This window comes from Abrus precatorius, unplaced genomic scaffold (assembly GCF_003935025.1).
Source record: "Abrus precatorius isolate BTA unplaced genomic scaffold, Abrus_2018 Scaffold3, whole genome shotgun sequence".
NCBI lineage: Eukaryota > Viridiplantae > Streptophyta > Magnoliopsida > Fabales > Fabaceae > Abrus > Abrus precatorius.
Genome location: NW_020874373.1, coordinates 36,475,336 through 36,497,192, shown reverse-complemented (window position 1 = coordinate 36,497,192; position 21,857 = coordinate 36,475,336). Strand labels below are relative to the sequence as shown.

Here is a 21,857-nt window from a genome sequence, read left to right as displayed (position 1 = left end):
GTTGGGTCTGACATTTGGGAGTTGAAATGGAGGCGTGGGGAAATATAGGGTGGGATCCACTTTGAACAATCATAATGATGACATCAACCTCTTGTCATCGTGATGAATGAATCAATGAATCAATGCCTTCTTCTTCTTATTCTTCTTCTTCTTCTTCCTCTATCACAATGTTATGTTTATGTGCACTCTAATTCACTCTTTTCAAAATACCCTTCTCAACACAATTTTTATATTATCAAATCAATTATATATGGTCTCACTATATATACATATAAACTTCAGTATATTACCAACCATCTTAATTTTATCAATTAAGTTCAGCGTTTAGATTTTCTTTATAATGTTGTACTTCAATTTATATAGAATCTGCTATTTTATTTTAATAATTAAAAATAAATGAAGAATAATACGATTATATCTAAATTCCGACCTAACATACGATAATGGTAGCCACGAATTGCTCATGTGAAGTGCATCTATATATGGGATTTGGGATTCATACGATAATAATGATTTTATGACGAAGCCTACAGAGATTGGTGGACATGAGCCAAACCACTAAAGTCGCAAACAATAATATCACAATCCCATGACAGAATCTATATACATCCAGAAAACATCAACAAAATTTGGGTCCAGTTTTCAGCTTCAATCCTATTACACAAAATATGATGCATGTCAGAAGACCAAACAACGTTAAGATGAACTAGATATATAGCCGCGTAGCGTTATTGGCCAGATACTTCCATTTTTGCTTTTTAATATTACAATTATTAACTTAAACTTCATTCTATTAATCAATAATATCAATTTATAGGATATAAATTCTACCATACATGTATACCCTGCATTTTGTAAGTATTATAAAGTTGTAAAAGTCACACTTTTTCTTTTATAACTGTTAAAATCACAGTTTTAATCACCTAGTAAGTTATTTATTAATATTCATTGAAGCGAAAGATAATAAACAAATGAAAGGTAGACCACATAAAAAATCTTAGATATCACTAATGTGATATTGTTATATTTGTACAAAATAATATATTACTTTTAACTATTTAAAAATTTCATTTTTTTTTCTTGTAATGCTTATTATTATGCTTTAGAATTATTTGACATTGTAAGTATAACAAAATAATATCTTAAGTATAATTTTTGTTCTCCAAGTATTTTTGGTTAATTAAGTTATTCTATCTTTGTTTATGCTATTTTAAAATTAAGCAAATTTATTTTTTTATTAAAAATCTCAAATTTTTATTTTTATTTTACTAAAAGTATCCACAAACTAAATTAATTAAGTTTTTTTAAACTTTCTATTCAAAACTCACCAATAATAACATCAAATTTTCTCCAAAATAACAAAATCTCAATTTTTTTCTCTTTAAACTTCAATTTCACGTTTTATATAATTTCTCAAATTTTATCGAATATAGACCATACATGTATGGATAATCAAAATTTATAAAACATTGTGCATTTATCTTGTGGTCTTAAACAATTGAGCGTACGTGTGTACACATATATGTAAACAATATAAAAAAAATGTCATCTCGAATTAGATAATGATAAAAAATGTAAATATTATATAATAATAATAAGAAGAAATAATTTTATTGTTAATAATAAAATTTTATTTTATTGTATAAAAAATCAAATAATACATTTGAAACTGTTAAAAATATTATGAAAATAATATATTTAAATTATAAAAAAAAATTAGATCAGGTTGGCTAAATTTAAGTAATTACAATATTACATTCATAATTTACATTTAAATATATATATTTATATTCATAATTTAAGTAATTATATTCAAGAGGTCGGTTTAACCAATTCTTGAATACAACATTTTTATATGGTATATTAAGATTTAAAATATAAAAATAATTTAAATTAAAGTAATAGTAATGAAAAAATAAAAAATAAAAAAGAAATTAAATGAGTACTTACTCGTCTAGAAAAGAAAAGATACTTAATTTAATGGGAAAAAAAGCTCTTAAAAATATTATAAAGTAAAAATGAAAATTTATAATATAAGAATAAATAAAAGTTTGGACCCGTATGTGGCAGCTAGGCCCAGGGTTCCCTTTGGGTCGGAAAAATAGCAATCAGAAGCATTTGTGAATTTGTTATGTTGGGTGACTCGGCATCACTTGATAACGTCCTTTTACTCTCCTCTTAAGATGAGGCTTCTCAGGTGGATATCAACTATGAAGGAGTTCCAATTTCTATGCATCAGTGAAAAGCCGTTAACATCACTTGATTTTGTCCTTTTACACACCTCAATTTGGCTGTTTCCTTTTTGCTTTTTTATTCCCTTGTAAGCTATGTTGGCTTGTCCTTCAAGATCAACACCCCAAACCTTCACTACTAAAGTGTACTTTGTTTTAATTTGTTTTATAAAATTACTTTTGCTTGTTAATCTTTTGTAGTTTTGAATATGTCGTAAATTAATGTATAATAATTACAAAATAAAAAGTAAATAATTCAGAGTTAGTATGATTGCTAAAATTGATCATAAACAAAGACATATAAATGAATCACAATAAATGCACGACAGAAAATATGTTTTATTTAGCGGGTGTTTAAATTAATTCAGAATAATTTTGGCCAAATTCATTTTTATTCAAGAAGATCAAACAAGATTTAATTGGTGACAAGGAATCCGATCGAGTACGAAGATAAAAAAAAAATTACAATGCATAGGTCTTTCTAATCCTCAAACACATGAAATATGGTTTTCATAACCCAAACTAACCGATCAGAAGCAGGTTGTTGCTCTTAGACGACAAAGACTTAAACTTGTCTAATCATGGTGTTTTAGCTTTAAATTAAAAACATGGAACACCCGTAATAGGCTTCCAAGGTCAAGCAATGTGTGCTATCCACATTACGTAACTTGAACAATAAATTAATTTGGCTTAGTTATGTCATACCAAATGGATAAGTATTATGAATTTTGCATAATTTGAATGTCTCAAACTGTTTATAGCATGTGATCATTTGACTGATTCTTTTATTCTTTTTTAACTAGGAATAATATGGGTGGAAATAATGTAGTTTAAAAAATGATTAATTCATTTTAGTTAAAAGTCTTAAAAAAGCTAAAACAATAATTAATAAGGAGGTGATCTGAAACTGAAATGGAGGGTCATTGTTTTTGTTGGGGGACCATTTTCTTGACTCATGTGATAACTGACATTAAGTTAACGTGAATGTCATCTCTCACATTCATCCCAGCCATACACCTGTTTTTTTCATATCTGCAAGCAACTTTATCATGCCCTCTTGTCTGTCAGTACTCGGTTACAGTACCAAACTCCAAATAATAGTTTGGTCATAAAGCCATAATAATAGTCTTATTCAATTATGGACTTGGGTTCATCCATTTTTCCTCCAATAACAAATATTTTTAAATTTTAATTTTTGCCAGCTTGTGAATTTTTAATACTTATCAGCATCTGCAAGATCTTGAAAAAGACGGGTGTTCTGTTTTAACCAAAAATTCTACACTATAGAAGACAAGAAAGCAAAGAGATCCTAGGTTCTTGAATTAAAGCTCATGGAATTTTGCTTTTGTTGTAGAAAAATAAAAGGAAGAAAATATGGGCGCTTTAATTGGAAATTATTGATTGGCATTATAATTCGAAGACATTTATAGTGAAAAAAAAATGAAGGGGAAGGGAAGGGAGCATAAGGGAACATAATAATGGTGATGTATAAATGAAATGAAAAATGCTAGACCTAAATAAAATAAAAGTCGTAAGTAATTTGGAAACACGTCGTCGAGTGGTGGTGGTAGCGCCAGCTGGCTCACAATCAATGATGGGTCTTTCTTTTTCTTATTTGCTTGGCAAGCGAGAAAATAAAAACGAGAAATTGGTGGCAAATGGTATGGTATTGAAGTCCCTTACTTTGGATACATGCTCCTGCGGTGTGGTGTGTATGAGTGAGAATTGGAGAATCAGAGTGATTGAAGATGACGATCACTATGCAGTCGACGCCGGGAAGCTCTGGGTATTTGGATTTGTATCCAGAGAGAAAGATGTCCTTCTTTAAGAATCCTTACATTCTCGGACTCGCTTCTGTCGCTGGCATCGGCGGTCTCCTCTTCGGCTACGACACTGGTAACCATTTCTTAACTCTTTTCATTGTCAATTCCCCAAGGATTTTATCTTTATCTGCTGTCAAATTTATCTAGTTCAGTTCCTGTGTTAATTGGGATTTTCTCACAGGTGTCATATCGGGAGCCCTTTTATATATTAAGGATGATTTTGAGCAAGTTAGAAACAGTAATTTTCTACAGGTACAGTCCTTTTTTATTCTCTTTTCATGTTATGCGGTTCTTAGCGTGCTAAAACCTGTGTATTACCAGGAAACTTTCATACATGATTGTGACCATTCGGAGAGTGATTGTCTGCTGCTTGTTTTCTACTTGATTGTTGGCATTATAGTTACAATATTAGTTCTCAACATTAGCATTTATTGATATCTGAAGCAGTTTGGCAGTGAGTGTAGAATTGACTGCAACTGTTTGACCAAATTAAAGGAAACCAATCGATTAAGGATTTTTCTTTTTATGTTGAAGAAAAAACTGCTTACTTATTATTTCGTGTTGGATCTTCCCAGGAAACAATTGTGAGCATGGCAATTGCTGGTGCAATTGTTGGAGCAGCAATAGGTGGTTGGATTAATGATGCTTATGGACGAAAGAAGGCCACCCTCTTTGCTGATGTTGTATTTACTCTTGGAGCAATTCTCATGGCTGCTGCACCAGATCCTTATGTTCTCATATTGGGACGTCTCCTGGTTGGTTTTGGTGTCGGCGTAGCTTCGGTCACTGCTCCTGTATATATTGCAGAAGCATCACCATCTGAAATACGGGGATCATTAGTAAGCACAAATGTGCTCATGATAACTGGTGGACAGTTTCTTTCCTACCTTGTAAACCTTGCTTTTACAGGGGTTAGTATTCCAGGCTCTCCTTTTGAATTGGATGTTGTAAATGTATCTTCTTCTTCTAATAATAATAATAATAGTAGTAGTAGAAGTATCGTTCTCCATCTTCACTTGTTGTCCCAAAAGTTCTGAAAATTTGGTTATTCTTATCTACATGTTTGCTTTTGGGTATTATTTCACACCACCTTTTCTCATTTTTAATCTTGCAGGTTCCTGGGACCTGGAGATGGATGCTTGGTGTTTCTGGTGTGCCAGCAATTGTTCAGTTTGTTCTCATGCTCTTCCTGCCTGAATCCCCAAGATGGCTATTTATAAAGGTTCAAAACTACCTTGTTGCTTTTCTCAAGAATTATGTCTAGAATGTTACCTTCAAAAGCTACTAGTTAATGATGCCATCTAAAATTTTTATCTTTGTGTGCAGAATAGGAAAAATGAAGCTGTCGATGTGATTTCTAAGATCTATGACTTGGCTCGCTTAGAGGATGAAGTCGATTTCCTAACTGCTCAATCGGAGCAAGAGCGCCAAAGAAGGAGCAATATCAGATTCTGGGATGTCTTTAAATCAAAAGAAATCAGACTGGCATTCCTTGTTGGAGGCGGACTTCTGGTAATAAATTGTTTACATTACAAAGACTGTTCATACAAAACCTAACTTTCTCATAGTGAAATGACCTGAATACTCTTTTCTGTCAGTATGTTAACTTGTAGATTTGGAATGCCATTTATGGGAAATCATAGGGTCGCTGAAAACTTTTAGAGTTTCTCTAAAATAGAAGCATATACTTGAAAGCTTTAAGTTATATGAGCATGGCTTGCTTACATCACCATAGAGATTACTTATTCAACAAGCCCTGTGAAACTTAAGTTAGCATCTTGTGTGAAAATACTATATAGTCTGTTTAATAAAATGAAAATTTAGTACCAAAATTTTAATATTTAACACTAAATCATAATGTTTCTAGAGCTGAAATTGTACTGAACAGACACTGTTACCTTCTAGTGTGAAAATTATGCAATATTGAAGAAACTATTTTCATTTGATGCTTGAAATAAGTAAATGTTATTTCCGAATACATTCATTGATCTTTCATGTGCTGAATATTTTCACTTAATTTCATTTTTGAATTTATTAACTAAACACCATTAAATTAAATTTGTATAAAATCTTTTAATTTCAGCTTTGAATTGAGTTTTCAGACTGGCCCTTAGTATTCTTGATTCAGCCTTTCCGTGATCCTGTTTTGGCTTGATTTCTGGTTTTGATTCCTAAAAGAAAATCAACATCTTTCCTTTTACTTTTTTTGTTAATGGCAGTTAAGTGCATTTTGGAAGTTGGTTTTGTATTTGAAATTTTGAACATAAATGACATCAGATTATGTATGTGAAATGTGTTCTTATAGCATCCAGTGGTTGTGCAGGCATTTCAGCAGTTTACAGGAATAAACACAGTCATGTACTACAGCCCAACAATTGTCCAAATGGCTGGATTCCATGCTAATGAGTTGGCTCTTCTCCTATCCCTCATAGTTGCCGGCATGAATGCTGCTGGAACAATTCTTGGCATTTACCTCATTGATCATGCAGGACGGAAAAAGTTAGCTCTTTCGAGTTTGGGAGGAGTAATTGCATCTTTGATCATCTTGGCCGTGGCATTTTATAAACAATCATCATCTTCAAATGAAGTGTATGGATGGCTTGCAGTTTTAGGCTTAGCCTTGTATATTGGTTTTTTCTCGCCAGGAATGGGGCCTGTGCCTTGGACTCTTAGTTCAGAGATATATCCTGAAGAATATCGAGGTATCTGTGGGGGCATGTCAGCTACTGTGTGTTGGGTTTCAAATTTGATCGTCTCAGAGAGCTTTCTTTCAATTGCGGAGGGTATAGGGATTGGTTCTACTTTCTTGATTCTTGCTGTTATAGCTGTGGTTGCATTTCTATTTGTGCTTCTGTATGTTCCAGAGACCAAAGGATTGACATTTGATGAAGTGGAAGTAATATGGAGGGAGAGAGCTTGGGGTAAGAACCCCAACACACACAGCCTTCTTGAGCAGGGAAGTCATTCCTAAGGTGTAAGCTTGTGGCCATTGCCATTGTCATTGCCATTGCCATGAATAGATATCTCGAGTAGCATTTCTTTGGTACATTTCACATATGCATCTTATGACTTTATATATTATATTATTTATATGTATTACTTGTTGGATTTGGTTAGCCTCTTTACTTGACTCCTAAAAATAAATGTAAATTCTCGGGTTGCTTGGCGCCATCCTTGAAATCATGTAGTTCCATGCTTATTTTAACATCTTTTTTTTTTTCGTAGGGTTTTGCTTTCAGAAGTGACTACCCACTTAAAATCATGAAAATTACAAGTTTTTTATAATAACGTGAATGTTACTGATATCTTGTAGTAATGGGAGACAATATATGATTATCACGTGATCATGTTAATTTATTTATTTTAAAAATATTCGTAGTTAAAGCCAATATCACAATCACATAATAGACCCTACATTCAGACAACATCAACAAAAATTGGGTACAATTTTCAGTTTCAATGGTATTAGGCAAAATAGGATGCATCCGAGAAGACCAATCAACATGACGGCCAAAATGGTTTAAAATTTATTGATCTCAAAAGTCATTAGGTTTAAATACAATGCTATAGCTTGTGTTTATTGATTTCTCATAGTCTTTACATACCGTGTGTTGCTGTTCTTCTAGGAAGATCAATGAATCTCGAAGAACAACCAAAATGGGGTAGGGAATCCAAGGAGGGGAATGGATACCGAACAGAGAATCTTTATTGAATGGAAGAGAATTTCAAAAGAGTCACAATCGAAAACGTGAACTACCAAGCTTCTCACAAAAACCTGTTATATCTAGCATGTGGTTTCCCTAACAGAATTAACTAACTCATTGAATATCCTTATTACACGTGTACAATCAACTAAGTGACTCAAATGAATTTACAAACAAATCCAACTAAGTAATCTAACAATGTCAATTAATAGAAATCACTTCTGAATTCTAATATCCTGCATCAATCCCTTCCCCTTAAGCAAGTCCTTGTCCTCAAGGACTGAAGTTGGGAAACTTATTTTTCAAATCATAGTAGAACTCCCAAGTGACATCATCTGGTAATTGATGCTTCCACTTAACAAGCACTTTGGTAACAACTTTGTTGCCTCTCTTCACAGTTGTTCTATCAAGAATAGCTTCAGGTTCCCTTATGACATCTTCCTCTTCTGACAGCGGACAGTATGCTGAAGTGTTTGCTTCCCCTACTGATTTCTTCAATTGAGACACATGAAATACATTGTGTATCAATGAATTAGCTGGTAGTTGCACCTTGTAAGCCACAACACCAATCTTTTCAAGTATAGGGTAAGAACCATAGTATTTAGGAGCTAATTTGGCATTGCTTCTAAACGCTACAGATACTTGTCTATAGGGATGGAGTTTTACAAAGACCAAGTCACCAATCTGTAATTCCCTTTCTGATCTGTATTTGTCTACCAGTAGCTTCATCCTTTCTTGTGCTCTCTTCATGTGAAACTTGACCAATTTAAGCATTTCCTCTCTTCTTTGTAGGCTTCTGTCTACTAACTCCACTTTTGATTCTCCTGGTAAATAGGGCAAATAGGCAGGAGGAGTCTGCCCATACACAATTTCATAGGGGCTAGCTTTTATAGAACTGTGATATGTGGTATTATACCACCATTCCGCCAAGGGAAGCCACTTGGACCATTGCTTAGGACCATCACAGCACATACACCTCAGATATGTCTCAATGCCTCTGTTGACCACTTCCGTTTGACCATCCGTTTAAGGATGGTATGCAGTAGAAAGCTGGACCTGGACGCCCTAGAATGCCATAAACTCCTTCCAAAATTGGCTCACAAATACAGGGTCTCGGTCACTTGTAATGGTAATAGGGAACCCATGCAGTTTGAAAACATTATCCCTGAAGCATTGAGCTACTGTTGCAACTATGTAAGGGTGTTGGAGAGCCATAAAGTGGGTTGCTTTGCTCAATCTATCAACTACTACAAAGATGACCTGTTTGCTAAAAGAATTAGGTAGCCCTTCTATAAAATCCATGGTGATATGTTGCCATACATGCTTTGGAATGGGTAATGGCTGCAGTAACCCAGGTGATGCAGCAGCATCATACTTGCATTTCTGACAAACATTACATTGCTGTACAAATCTTCTAACGTCTTTAGTCATACCCTTCAAATATACCACTGATTTTACCCTTTGAAGAGTAGAGTCTCTCCCTGAATGCCCTCCACAAGCCGTGACATGTAGCCAGATCAGAATCTGTCTCTGTACTTCTAGATCCTTACCAACCACTAGTTTCCCTTTTCTTCTTAGTTCTCCCCTCTGCCAAGAAAATTGCTTATGAGTAGTGATGTCTAGCTGCAGCTCAGTGATGATCTTCTGTAAGTTTGTATCAGATTGTCAAGTTTCTTTAATTTTGTCTATCATCTCGGAAGTAGGTTGATGAACCAGTAGAGCAGCCCATTCCACCCTAGACAATGCATTAGTAGTTACATTCTCATACCCTTGTTTGTACTCAATGCTGAAATCAAACTCTATCAACTTGACTAACCATTTTTGTTGGAATGCAGTAGATAATCTCTAATCAAGGATGTATTTTAAGCTTCTATGATCTGTTTTGATAATAAACTTCTTGTGCAGGAGGTAGTGTCTCCATTTTTGGACCGCAAACACAACTCCTAATTATTCTTTCTCATATGTTGATAGTGATTGTTGTTGATGATTAAAAGCCCTGCTTATGTAAGCTATTGGGTGCTGGTCTTGCATTAGTACAGCTCCTACTCCCTGCCCTGAAACATCCACTTCAACCACAAACTCCTTGGAGAAGTTAGGCAAGGCCAGAACTGGTGCTTGACTTAACTGATCCTTTAATTTCTGAAAAGCAGACTTGGATTCCTCTGACCAACAGAAACTCTCCCTTTTAAGCATATCATTCAAGGGCTTGGCTATGCTACTATATTTGTTCACAAATCTCCTATAGTAGCCGGCTAAGCTTAAGAACCCTCTCAGCTGTTTCACAGATTGAGGTAAAGGCCACTGTTCTACAGCAGCTATTTTGGTCGGATCTGTCGAAACACCCTCTCCTGTTATGAAGTGACCAAGTTATTCCACCCTACTAACACCAAAGTAGAATTTGGACTTTTTGGCAAATAGAGAATTGGCTTTCATGGTGGACAATACCTTCTGTAAATGGCTCAAATGATCCTCAAGGCAGCTGCTATAAACTAAGATATCATCAAAAAATATTAATACAAATTTCCTCAAGAAATCCTGGAACACAGTATTCATTAGTCTTTGAAAGGTGGCAAGGGCATTTGTCAAAGCCAAAAGGCATAACCAGGTATTCATAGCAATGTTATCAATGGCGGATGGCGGCTCATGGCGGAAACCAAAAAAACTGCCATAAAGTTATGGCGGCTGCTATGACAGATTATGGCGTATATAATAAAATATATAAAAAAATACTATAGGTCACAGAAAATGATAGAAAATAATTAACTCAAAATATATGTAGCATAACCTACAATCCAAAATATAATTCAATACAAAATATGCAATTATCAAATGTCAAATTAACAATAAAAACAAAGATGATCATTTTAATCATCTTCTTCAATTCCAACATAATCATCTTCTTTCTCACCTACCAAGGCATATCCCTCCTCCTCTTCTCCCTCAGATTGTGGAAGATTAATTTCTAATTCATCTTCTGTTTCTTCTGACATCTATTCATCTTCTAAATCTTCATCATCATCCTCAAAAACCATTTTCTCTTTTTCTTTGGCTGTTGAACATGCCTTGATTTTGTAAATTTTTGCAGCTTTGATAGTGATACCACTTGATGGACTATTTCTTTTCTTAGAATGACGCCTAGTATATGTTGTAGGCTCTCCAATTTCAGAAGCTTCATAAACAAATGCCAATTTAAAGTGTTATCACCATTAAAAACTAAGTCATTTCCAGCATCCTCATCATGAGCATCATCATCCATTTCTCTAACCAACCACTCATTACACTCATCAATGTCATTGAGTGTAATTAGATCAATTATATCTTTAAGATTGTAACGTTCTTTGAGTTGTTGGTTATATTTCACATAAACCAAATCATGTAATTTTTTGTGATCAAGCCTATTCCTCTTCTTTGAATGAATCTGCAACATGAGTTTAATTAAAAGAATATTAATTAGTTTCTTTTTAATTTTTAGAAGAAAGTAGTAGGCTTGATAGATGAGAAATTACTTGTTCAAAAATACTCCAGTTGCGTTCACATCCGGATGCACTACATGTCAAGCTCAAAATTTTGATAACTAGTTGTTGCAAATGTGGAGCTGAATGTCCATACATTCTCCACCATTGAGCTATAAAATGAAAGATAAAGTATAACTCTAAAGATGAATTATAACCTTAAAATTAAAAAGTTGAAGACTTTGATGAATTACAAAGATCAATGTTTTCTCTTTGTGATTTTGCAAAGTCGGACCCAAAGAGACTACCACAACTCTTATAAATTGACAATTCAAGTAGTATGCTTTGTTGCACATCCCGACTTGGCACTAACCTCTTGATACAATCATACAATCCATTTGTAACTTTCAAATCAAATTCTATTTGGGGGTTGTCATAAAAGAACTCTAAGTTTGAAATGTGACCAACTGCATGTAATAGACGATGAAGCTGATAAGTCCATTTATTATCAGTGATTTCAAACACATCTTTGTATTTGCTTTCATTATTTTTGAATGACTTCATAATAGCTTCTTTACCTTTCTCCATTGCTTCATAAATATATTCCATGACTGGTCTTCTTTTTCCATCAACCAAACGTAGCACCCGAACAAAAGGAGTAATGATTTTTAAAGTATATACCACATTATTCTAAAATACAAGATTTAATAGAATTTTGGTTGGTTGCTTCCCTTTAACTTCTTTTGACAATTTGTTTTTACACCACTCCTCAGAAGTAAATATCTTTCTATGATTTGCTTTTTCTTGATGAAGTCTTTCTAATGATAGAAATGAAGTTGCAAATCTAGTAACTGCATGCCTCATTAATTTCTTCTTGTTTGTAAAATTTTTCAACAAACTCAAGGTACTTGAATGACTGTAGATAAAGCCAACAACAGATATTCCCCTTTGAATTGTCTTCTTTATCAAGGGAAGCTTTCCAATATCTTCAAGCATAAGATATATGCAATAAGCTGCACAAGGAGTCCAATAAAGATGTTGTCTTTTTGCTTCCAACATCTTACCAGCCAAGACATAATTGCTCTCATTATCCGTTATCACTTGCACAACTTTATCTTCTCCAATCTCCTCCACAAGAACATCAAGCATCTCAAATAATTTTTTACCAGTCTTCATAAAATTAGATCCATCAATGGACCGCATAAACATAGTCTCAGCAGGAGAATTGACCAAGAAATTAATCAAACATCTTTGCTTTCGATCTGTCCATGCATCTGACATGATAGAACAATCATGTTTGCTCCATTGCTCTTTATGATCTTTCATCAAAGAATCAGTATATTCTAGCTCTTTCTTAAGAAGTGGAACTCGAATATCATGATAACTTGGAGCCGGTAAATTTGGACCAAAGGCACCAACAGCTGTGAGCATTTCTTGAAAGTTCTTTAGTTTAACAAGGTTAAAGGAAAGGCCAGCTTGATACCAAAATCGAGCAATGTATTGATGGACCCTTACCTTAGCTTCTTTGTCACATTGTTCTCTTATATTTGTTTGTCTCAATTTTTCCTTTTTTCTTTTTTCAATTGCACTTTCAGGCTTTCTACAAAACAAGTTCATTGGCCCTTTCTGATTTCCAATGGCAACGCTACGGGTTTAGGTATCCTTTTCATCCTCACTTACACCATAGCTTATACCTTTAAAGCTTCTCACATTTGGCAACTCAAAATTATTTTGATTCTTTTTTTTTCTTTTGATGTCTCAATCTCTTTTCTAATTTCTTCTGGACAATTGGGACAAGCTTTCACATTACCCTTCTTTCCAATTAAATGTTGTTTCACTCTAGTGATTCTAGCACTCAAACTTTTTCGCAAAAGTTACATACAATGTTGTTTGTATCTCCATCTTTCACCGAATGAGCATATTTACATCCCGGGTCAGAATGATTAGAAGTTCTTGAACAATTTGATGAAGACTCATGTTGAGCCATGTTAAGAGTAGCTGAAATAAATAGAATTTTTTTTTTGAGGAAAATCAGAGAAAAATAGAGATGTGGGAGAGGTAGAAATTAAAAGATGGAAAGGGTAAAATTTAAATGGAGGAAATAAAGAAAAAATTGAGAGGAAAAATGAAAAAAAAATAGTTACCAGAAAAATGGAGTCGCCGGAGATGGAGGTGCAGTTGCCGGAAATGGAGGTTGGAGTCGCCGGAGATGGGGCAGTAGCCAGAGATGCAGCTGCAGTCGCCAAAAATATAGACCGAAATGCACCAAAACAGAAACACAGAGCCCAAAACAAAATGAGATCTCAGCAGAGAGATCTTAGAGAAAGCAGTCGCAGAAAGATCTCAGCAGTCGCAGAAAGATCTCAGCAGTCGCAGAGAGATGTCAGAAGCAGTCGCAGAGAGAGAGAGATAGAGGGCAGAGAGAAAAGAGATGAGCAGAGTGGAGAGTGAGATCGCAAAGAGAATGCGATTGCAAAGAGAGGGAGATCGTAAGGAGAAGAGAGAGAAAAAACCTGGTTATAGGCAGTTGGGTTCTGAACTGGGTTGGGTCGGATCTGGCCCAAAAGTGCAGAAAATCCTTCTTTTTTAAAAAAAAAAAAAAAACGCCATTTTTCACGATTTCTGCCATGGCCGGCCATTACTACCATGCATGTAACGGCCGTCATGGCGCCGCCACATCATTCCGCCATGCCACGCCATCTTCGTAACGACATCTGTCATTTCTGCCACGCCATGGCGCTGCCATAACCGACATTTGACAACACTGATTCATAGTGCCCTGAATGCATCTTAAATGCTGTTTTGTGTACATCTTCATTAGCCATTCTAACTTGGTTATAGCCAGAGCGAAGGTCAATCTTAGAAAAGATTCTAGAACCATACAACTCATCTAATAGGTCATCTACAAGAGGAATAGGAAACCGGTTCTTCACTGTCTCTTTATTCAATTCTCTGTAATCTGTGCAAAGTCTCCAGGTGCTATCCTTTTTACCCACCAAGACTACTGGACTAGAGTAAGGACTGCCACTGTTTTTGAATGATGCCAGACTTCAAATATTCTTGTATGATCCCATCAATAATGTCTTTCTGCTGCTTTGCATACCTGTAGGGCTTTTATTCACAGGGTTTGTGCCTTGAATCAATGGAATTCTATGATCATGTTCTGCTCTCTTAGGTGAAAGATTAGTTGGTACTTGGAATACATCTTCAAAATCCAGCAACAACTTGTCAATGCTGTCAGGAATAGAAATGGAATCAGCATGAGTGGATAAGGAATGTAGCAATAATCCTTCCTCCCTGTCACACAATTGCAGCATGGATATGTGGACTCTCGCAGATAGGGTTTTTTGCAATTGCTGCTTCTGGATTGTCTTAAGTCCTGTAAATGAAGCACCTCCCAGTACATGCCTCCTGCCATGCAAAACAAATTCCATTGTTAATTTCTCAAAATTCCAAGTGATGTCCCCTAATGTAATTAACCACTCTATGCCAAGTACCATGTCACAACAACCCAAAGGTAACAACATTATGTCAGATCTGAAAGAAGCATTTTGTAGGAGCCAAGAAAACTTTTTAACCATGCTGTTGATTTGTACCCGAGTACCATCAGCGACAGTGACATGTAGGGGGTCCATGCTATCAATCTTACACCCTAGCTTCTTAGCCATGTGAATATCCAAGAAGTTATGAGTGCTACCACTGTCAATGAGGATATGAAGAGGCTTCTTTTTAAACTGACCAGTGACTCTCATAGTTCTGTAACTAGTAACTCCAGTCAAGGCATTAACTGAAATCAAGGGTTCCACATGATTGCTTTCCCTCGGTTCTGTATCTGGTGGAGTGTCTTCATCAGAATCAGTGGTATCCTCCATCTCGAGAACATGGATTTGTAACTTTTTGTGGGTTAGGCTATGGGCAGGGGTGAATGGCTCATCACAAAAGTAGCATAGGCCCTTGGCTCTCCTCTCACTCATATAGGCTGGTGTTAAACTTTTGGTGGCCGGTGTTTTGGGAGGGTTAGGTAACAAGGGCGGTTTGGATACTGTGGATGGTGTGGGGATCTTGGAAAAGGTTTTAGACTGGGAAATAGTGTTATTGGCAGATTCATACATCTTGGCCAAGGAAAAAGCTTTCATGACAGTGGTGGGCTGAAACATTCTCACCATCATCTGTACCTCCATCTTCAATCCTCCTAAAAAGCAACTTAGTTGATGGGCTTCTGGCAAATCCAGTCGAGCAACAATAGCATCAAAATCCTCATGGTACGTAGTCACATTTCCTTTCTGCCTAAGCTTCATGAGGTCAGCCATTGGATCATCACATACCGCACCAAACCGATTTATCAAGATTTGAATATAGTGCTCCCACGAAGGAAATTTCTCTAACCCTATACTTTTCACATAGGCACTGTGCCATTGCAAAGCCTTTCATTCGAAATGAACCATTGCCAACCTTACTTTATACTCATTCGGCGTTTGATCAACAGAAAAGAAGGTTTCACATTGAATAATTCAGTTTTGCCCATTATCACCATTAAAACGAGGGAAATCCAATCGTGCCAAACGAGTATGACAAGAATATGGACGAGGAGAATTACCAGAACCAGTGGCACAAGATTGTTCATGTCGCTGAAACATTGCTGCAAGATTTTGTTGCAGAGAAGAACCAAGCTCCATGAAAGGCTCTTCCATCCGCGTATTGAGACGATCCTCAGCGTCGCGAATCTGAGTCTGATTCCTTGTGTTATCTGCCATGGCAAATTTCAATTTGGAAGGTTACAGGCTGATACCAATTGTTGCGGTTCTTCTAGGAAGATCAATGAATCTCGAAACACAACCAAAATAGGGTAGGGAATCCAAGGAGGGGAATGGATACCGAACTGAGAATCTTTATTGAATGGAAGAGAATTTCAAGAGTCACAACCGAAAACTTGAACTACCAAGCTTCTCACAAAAACCTGTTATATCTAGCAGGTGGTTTCCCTAACAGAATTAACTAACTCATTGAATATCTTTATTACACGTGTACAATCAACTAACTGACTCAAATGAATTTACAAACAAATCTAACTAAGTAATCTAACAATGTCAATTACTAGAAATCACTTCTGAATTCTAATATCCTGCATCACCGTGTTGTATGTATATGAAGCAACAACAACTTAAATCAATCGGTTACAAATAACAAACAAAATCTGGATGATAACACTGTATTCCAACACTCCCTCGCAAGACGGTGGAGGTTCTAACCATACCAATCTTGGAATTGAAGAAATTATCATGTGTTGTTGACAAAGATATAATTTCATTTTGAATGTGTAACCAATACAGAGGATAAAAAAGGGGCTTCTTAGGAGAAACGCTCATACATGATCATTTAAGAAGTAAAGACTGGTCTCTACTCTAAATCAAATACAGAATCAAGGTATAGTGTTCTAGCAGATTTAGCAGCTGAAGAATTATATCTCAAATGATTGTTGCATGAAATTAAATTCACTTTGCTAAGGCTACTGTTCCTATGGTGTGATGATTACTTTCAAATTTTCATTTTTAAAAATTAAATTTCAGAAATAACAATAAAAATGTAGTGCAATTCTCTTGGTTAATTGCAAACGTGATCTATTATACTTCTTTTGTGGCATTTAAATATTAAAATAAATATCTATTTTTAGATATATCCAAGATCTTGGGAAGGCAATTAGGATTTCTTATCAAAAATTGAAAATGAAAAAATTTTCCAAAATAAAGGTAAAAAATATTTACTTAAATGAAACAAATTCTCAAATTTTAAGAATAATTTTTTTTAAAGGCTTAACTAAATTTTCAAACTATGAACATCTAATCATGATGCCTATATATATTCATTTAGAATTAAAGGAAATCAAAATTGCATATAAATTAATATAGATAGTAGAAGATAATTAACCCCTTCCCCAAAATCAGCTAAGGATGCAGTTAATATTACCGTACAATCAACCTTCCACTTTTTCCCTTTTTTTCAAAGTATTGTTAACAGTATTCTTAATTAAAAGTATTTTAAAGAATTAATTGTTTTTATTATATGAATTACTTTTTTTACATTCAATATTTATTTTAATTTTATTTGATATGATAAATTATGTATGATAACAATTATAATATTTATTTTTAAAAAGTGATAATATTTATAATATTTATTTATCTCTATCTAAATTATAAAATGCTGTTATAAATCAACAACCTCCTGTGATTATCTCTGCAACTTTGACACGTGACTGCCGCCTTCTTCCCTAATTCCTATGGTGATTCGGGTAGCGTTTGGCCGCGTTGCCCTGACGCTAACATACATCGTATTGTTATCACACATGAAATTGCTTATGCTATCTGCATTATTTGCCTGTGGTTACTGATGCTTCTGTTAATTTATTTTGGATTTCATGCTGTTTATTGTTGTTTCAAACTTCAAGTTCTTGTCGTGAAATTGGTAGTGGATCAACATTTCGTCCATTTTTGTTGAGTGTTATTGATTGGTTTGTTTTTGCTTAAGTTGGATTCTTAGCCCTTGCTTTTCTCATTCATCTATTTTGTGATTGACTATAAATGCTTGTCACTATTTCAGGACTAGGCTGGTAGCTGTTGCCACTCAGAAGTTTGTTGCTGCACTTCAGTATGTTCATTTTACCTATCTTTTTGATGGAATCCTTACCTTCTTTCTTCTGCTTTGGTTTATTTTAAGTAATAACCCTGAATCTCTGCATACAGCAGAGTATATGTGCATATTAAATTTGGGAAATGTTCTTCGATAGAATTTTCTTTCTAGTTTCTCATGCAGTATTTAATTTTTTATATAAGGTAGTTCATGCATGCGGGTGAAGTTGATGAGTGCCTGATTGTTTCACTCAATGAAATAATTCAATTGAATTCTCTGCACAATTGCATTTGATTTTTGTGCTTTTATCCCCTTTTGTAAAGGTCTTTAAATGTACACACTACAATGAGAGGAAGAATGTAAATTAGAAAATATAATATTAAGGCTGTTGACTGACTCCACACGCCCCCCTCCTTGACTTGGCTTGTCCTAAATATTCAGTAGCTGACTTTTGTATTTTGAATGTTTTTTTTTTTTTTTTTTTTTTTGTGTGTCTGATTGATTTTGTTTCTTGGTTTGACAATGATCAAATCTAACAAGAGTGCATTACCATTTATTTTGGCTAAGTCGTAAGTGCTTTGTTATTAGTCATTTAGTTGCCCTGCCTTTCTTTCACATGTCAGTAAATATATATAGATCAGTTTGTAACACCCCATTCGTCTTTTTAAGCTTTCTTTGCTAGCTTACCTAGCTATTGCATACAGTCAGCAGCCCTGGTCTTTGGCTCTTAATATCAATGGTTCCACTCCCTTTAAATTCTATTGCTCAGTTGTTCTTAGCTTGTTGCTGTGTTGCAAATTTAGAGAAGATGGCAATCATACTGTAGCTAATACTCACTAGGCAGGGTGGGTAGAAGACTGTTTGAATTATTTCTTTGGGTCTTTAAGTTTCCCTGTTTTTGGCCCAGTCTAACCAGCTGGGTTTTGACATGGGTAAACATGACCAGCTCCAGGATCCCATTCCCCATCGAACTGGGAGAACAATGGGTAAACTCCTCTGCCAAAAGGATTTTAATCCAAGGGAATGAACTTGGGGCATCACCCCAGCAGACACAAACCATAACCACTTCTGCCATCCCATGCAGGTGTTCTGGTCCTGTTTTTGTTGCACTGTTTTTAAGCTTCTTCTGGGATCAATGCTATGGTATTAATTGAGCCAAGACCAGAAGAAAAGATATTATTAGTTTTTCATTAATTTTGCTGGTATGTTAACATTTCCTTTCATTGAATCTGCTTATTTATCTTCTATGAACAGTATGGCGTGAATTTAAGGCATCAAGAATATTTTGCTGATAGCCCTTCTACTTGATTGGATCCGGCTACTCGAGATGAATGAGTCTTTTTTGTTTATATATGGGTTCAGGCTTCTACATTCTTGTATTTAGTAAGTAATACTGCATTTGAGTGCTGAATTGAGTTCAGTCTATGGACAAGTTGCTAATTCTCTAGTCATGTGTTCCGTATCTGAAGTCATTCCACTGTGCCAATTTTATGTAGTTTATACACGTTGTTTTACTGGGTTGAATTTGTTTCATTCTTTGTATTTAACTAGTTGCTAAATTTGTTTTGTAAGAGTTACATGGTTGTTAGTGGAACGATTTTTATGATATGATGCTCAAAGTATAGCAACCTCTTCTCAACGCCGCCAAAACACTGCAATTGTTCGCCACTAACATTAAAGGTGCTTGAAATATCTTGTGACCCTGGTTTGTGGGACACTATCAGCAATGAGCTAGTCTACTGTTTCTTTATGTCGTCCTTTTTTGAAAAAACAATGCCCGTTAGTGTCACGTTTTCCCTTTGGTTTTGAGTTTTCATATAGTATGGGATTTGATACAATGCATTGGAAAAGGCATAAATGCTAATGTGTTCATTTTCAAGTAATCATTTCTCAAGAAAACAGATTAAGGTATATCGTGACTTTATTTGTGAAACACTTGCAATTAGTCTGCAACATTGTTCTCCCATTTGGTGGTGTGATGTTTGTTCCCCCTTCGTTCTCCTTAAAATCGTCCTCCTTAAAATCAACTCTGAAGACCTTATTTATATAATAATATCGCGTTTTAATCCAAAGAAGACTTTTGTCATTGTTTCCGTAAGTAGATGCATAATAATCAATTTTTAATAAAAATAAGAACGAAATATTTTTTCCATGTTATGTTTTTTGTTATTTATCTAACAAAGCTGCCATATGTTTTTTTAACATTTGTCAAAGATACAAATTATTATATACTAAAGTTTTAACTTTGAAAAATAAATATAAACTTCATTTTAGTTTTGCTAGTTGAAAAAATGGGAGAATTGGCATGTCATAAAATTTAAATTTGGATCATATTGTATCTTATTAGTTCTCATCCACTTTATATTTAAGTGGGTAAATATGCATTTGGGCTTCCGAAATATAGTCAGATCAAAACAAAATGGAAACTTTTTTTTGACTCCAATAGAAGAATGTGTGTGTCGGGTTAGAATTAATCTTTTTTTTGCTTCTATCTCCGTATATATTATAAAGCTAATGAACGGGTAACATGGTACACGTTATGAAGGTTTTTTATTATTTTTTTTAGAAGAATTTCTTATTGGCATTCTATTGTGGCTACCACAGGTTGGGCATGAAGGAAGAAATATGACAGTGGCATTATAATAGAAAAAGAAAGAAGTAGCGATATGGAATTCAAGAATTAAAAAAATTAGAAAAGATAGATTTTATTTGGTTCGAAAAAAAAGTTAAGAGATTAAAAAGATAAAAGCACGTATTTGTGAGGAGCATATTAGACAAACTCTTGTCACGTAATAAACTTCGCATCTTATAAAATTTTGAGTGTTAATAACAAATAGTAGTATTTAAAACTTTTCTAAACAATAGTAAAAAAGAGAGAACAAAAAAGGAACACAGTGCACTGCAAGGAGATCTAAATTGCATACTCATGATTTAGGCAAATTTATTATAATATTGTAAATTAAAAAATAATTTATTATTTTATAGCAAATCTGAAACAATTTCTCAATCTGGGATTTTTTTTACCACGTGGATCAATTTTTTGCTATAACGGCTGGTGAAAGTAATTAATTTTTGAACTTATTTATGAAATATGACTTCTTAGAGCGGTTACCATAAAACCGCTCTCATAACTTTATTTTAGAGAGCGATTCATAGGAACCGCTCTGAAATTTCAATATTAGAGAGCGGTTCCATTTGAACCGCTCTCGAAAGTCATGTTAGTGAGCGGTTCCATATTAGAGAGCGGTTCTGCCGGAACCGCTCTCTTAGATTTAAAATGGACAGCTGAGGAGATTTTGATACACGTGGCAACATCTGAGATGATTCGCGCTGCTACCGGCGAAAGTTTATTTCGCCCTGCAGTTAGCGAAACCGTTCAACTTTTATTTAAATACAAAACTCTATTTAGTGCATAAAATTAAATTACATTTTTATTAAGTGGGGGTGAGTGAAGAATTTGCTGAAAGTTTATTAAAGGTTAGTAAAAGGAATTTAAAATTTAAATAGTTATTTATTTATTTATATATAGATTAATATGTTTTTAGAAAAAATGAAATGTGATACAGTTAATTAAAATATAAAATTATAATTAATTGTTAAGAAGATAACTAAGATTTATAAAATTTGTTTACATGAATTATTATAAATATTTATTAAAATATAGAATAATAAAAATTGAGTTAAATAAAATAATTATATAAAACTAAATATAATAATTTATACTTAGTTTGATTGTAATAAATAATTTTTACACCTATATTGAAGTAAAATTTTAAAATTGTAAAATTTTAAATGCAGTAATCATAATTTATATGAAATGTATGTATACAATTTGTATGTAAATAATAAAATTTTTTACTTTTAAAAACGTAATATTATTTATATGATTAAAAACTAAATGTAATATATGTAAATTTAAATTAGAAAAATGAAAAAAAAAATACAATTTAATTTTATGCCAGTAATTAGAGTTTTGTATTTATATAAAATTTATGTAGATTTAAATTAAAAATATAAAAA

At 34.1% G+C, this 21,857-nt stretch overlaps 2 protein-coding genes across 3 annotated transcripts; one reads left to right on the top strand and one right to left on the bottom strand.

Moving 5' to 3' along the window:
* The first annotated feature begins 3,864 nt into the window (after window positions 1–3,864).
* Window positions 3,865–19,601, top strand: LOC113861022 (inositol transporter 1-like). Of its 2 annotated transcripts, XM_027493619.1 has the most exons (8): window positions 3,865–4,127; window positions 4,236–4,306; window positions 4,630–4,965; window positions 5,169–5,276; window positions 5,381–5,566; window positions 6,378–7,026; window positions 17,808–17,855; window positions 19,092–19,601. In XM_027493619.1, exons 1-6 carry the CDS (start codon window positions 3,980–3,982, stop codon window positions 7,023–7,025), a joined length of 1,497 nt encoding a protein of 498 aa, XP_027349420.1. In that variant the 5' UTR covers window positions 3,865–3,979; the 3' UTR covers window position 7,026; window positions 17,808–17,855; window positions 19,092–19,601. The 2 variants fall into 2 exon arrangements, with proteins under 2 accessions (XP_027349420.1, XP_027349421.1); XM_027493620.1 differs by lacking the exons at window positions 17,808–17,855; window positions 19,092–19,601 and having other exon boundaries at window positions 6,378–6,901; window positions 6,998–7,205.
* LOC113862611 lies at window positions 13,824–15,964 on the bottom strand. Its single transcript, XM_027495686.1, has 4 exons — window positions 15,732–15,964; window positions 14,314–15,617; window positions 14,021–14,169; window positions 13,824–13,949 (listed from the first exon to the last, which is right to left on the bottom strand). Exons 1-4 carry the CDS (start codon window positions 15,962–15,964, stop codon window positions 13,824–13,826), a joined length of 1,812 nt encoding a protein of 603 aa, XP_027351487.1.
* Window positions 19,602–21,857: the final 2,256 nt, after the last annotated feature.

Coding starts and splice junctions, on each gene's coding strand:
- LOC113861022 (XM_027493619.1), top strand. CDS start 3,980: ATGACGATCACTATGCAGTCGACGCCGGGAAGCTCTGGGTATTTGGAT. Junction 5,277..5,380: donor CAAGATGGCTATTTATAAAG/GTTCAAAACTAC, acceptor CTTTGTGTGCAG/AATAGGAAAAATGAAGCTGT. Junction 5,567..6,377: donor TTGTTGGAGGCGGACTTCTG/GTAATAAATTGT, acceptor GTGGTTGTGCAG/GCATTTCAGCAGTTTACAGG.
- LOC113862611 (XM_027495686.1), bottom strand. CDS start 15,964: ATGGCAGATAACACAAGGAATCAGACTCAGATTCGCGACGCTGAGGAT. Junction 14,170..14,313: donor TGTGAATAAAAGCCCTACAG/GTATGCAAAGCA, acceptor GACTTTGCACAG/ATTACAGAGAATTGAATAAA. Junction 13,950..14,020: donor TTAGAATGGCTAATGAAGAT/GTACACAAAACA, acceptor CGGTTATGGCAG/CGCCATGGCGTGGCAGAAAT.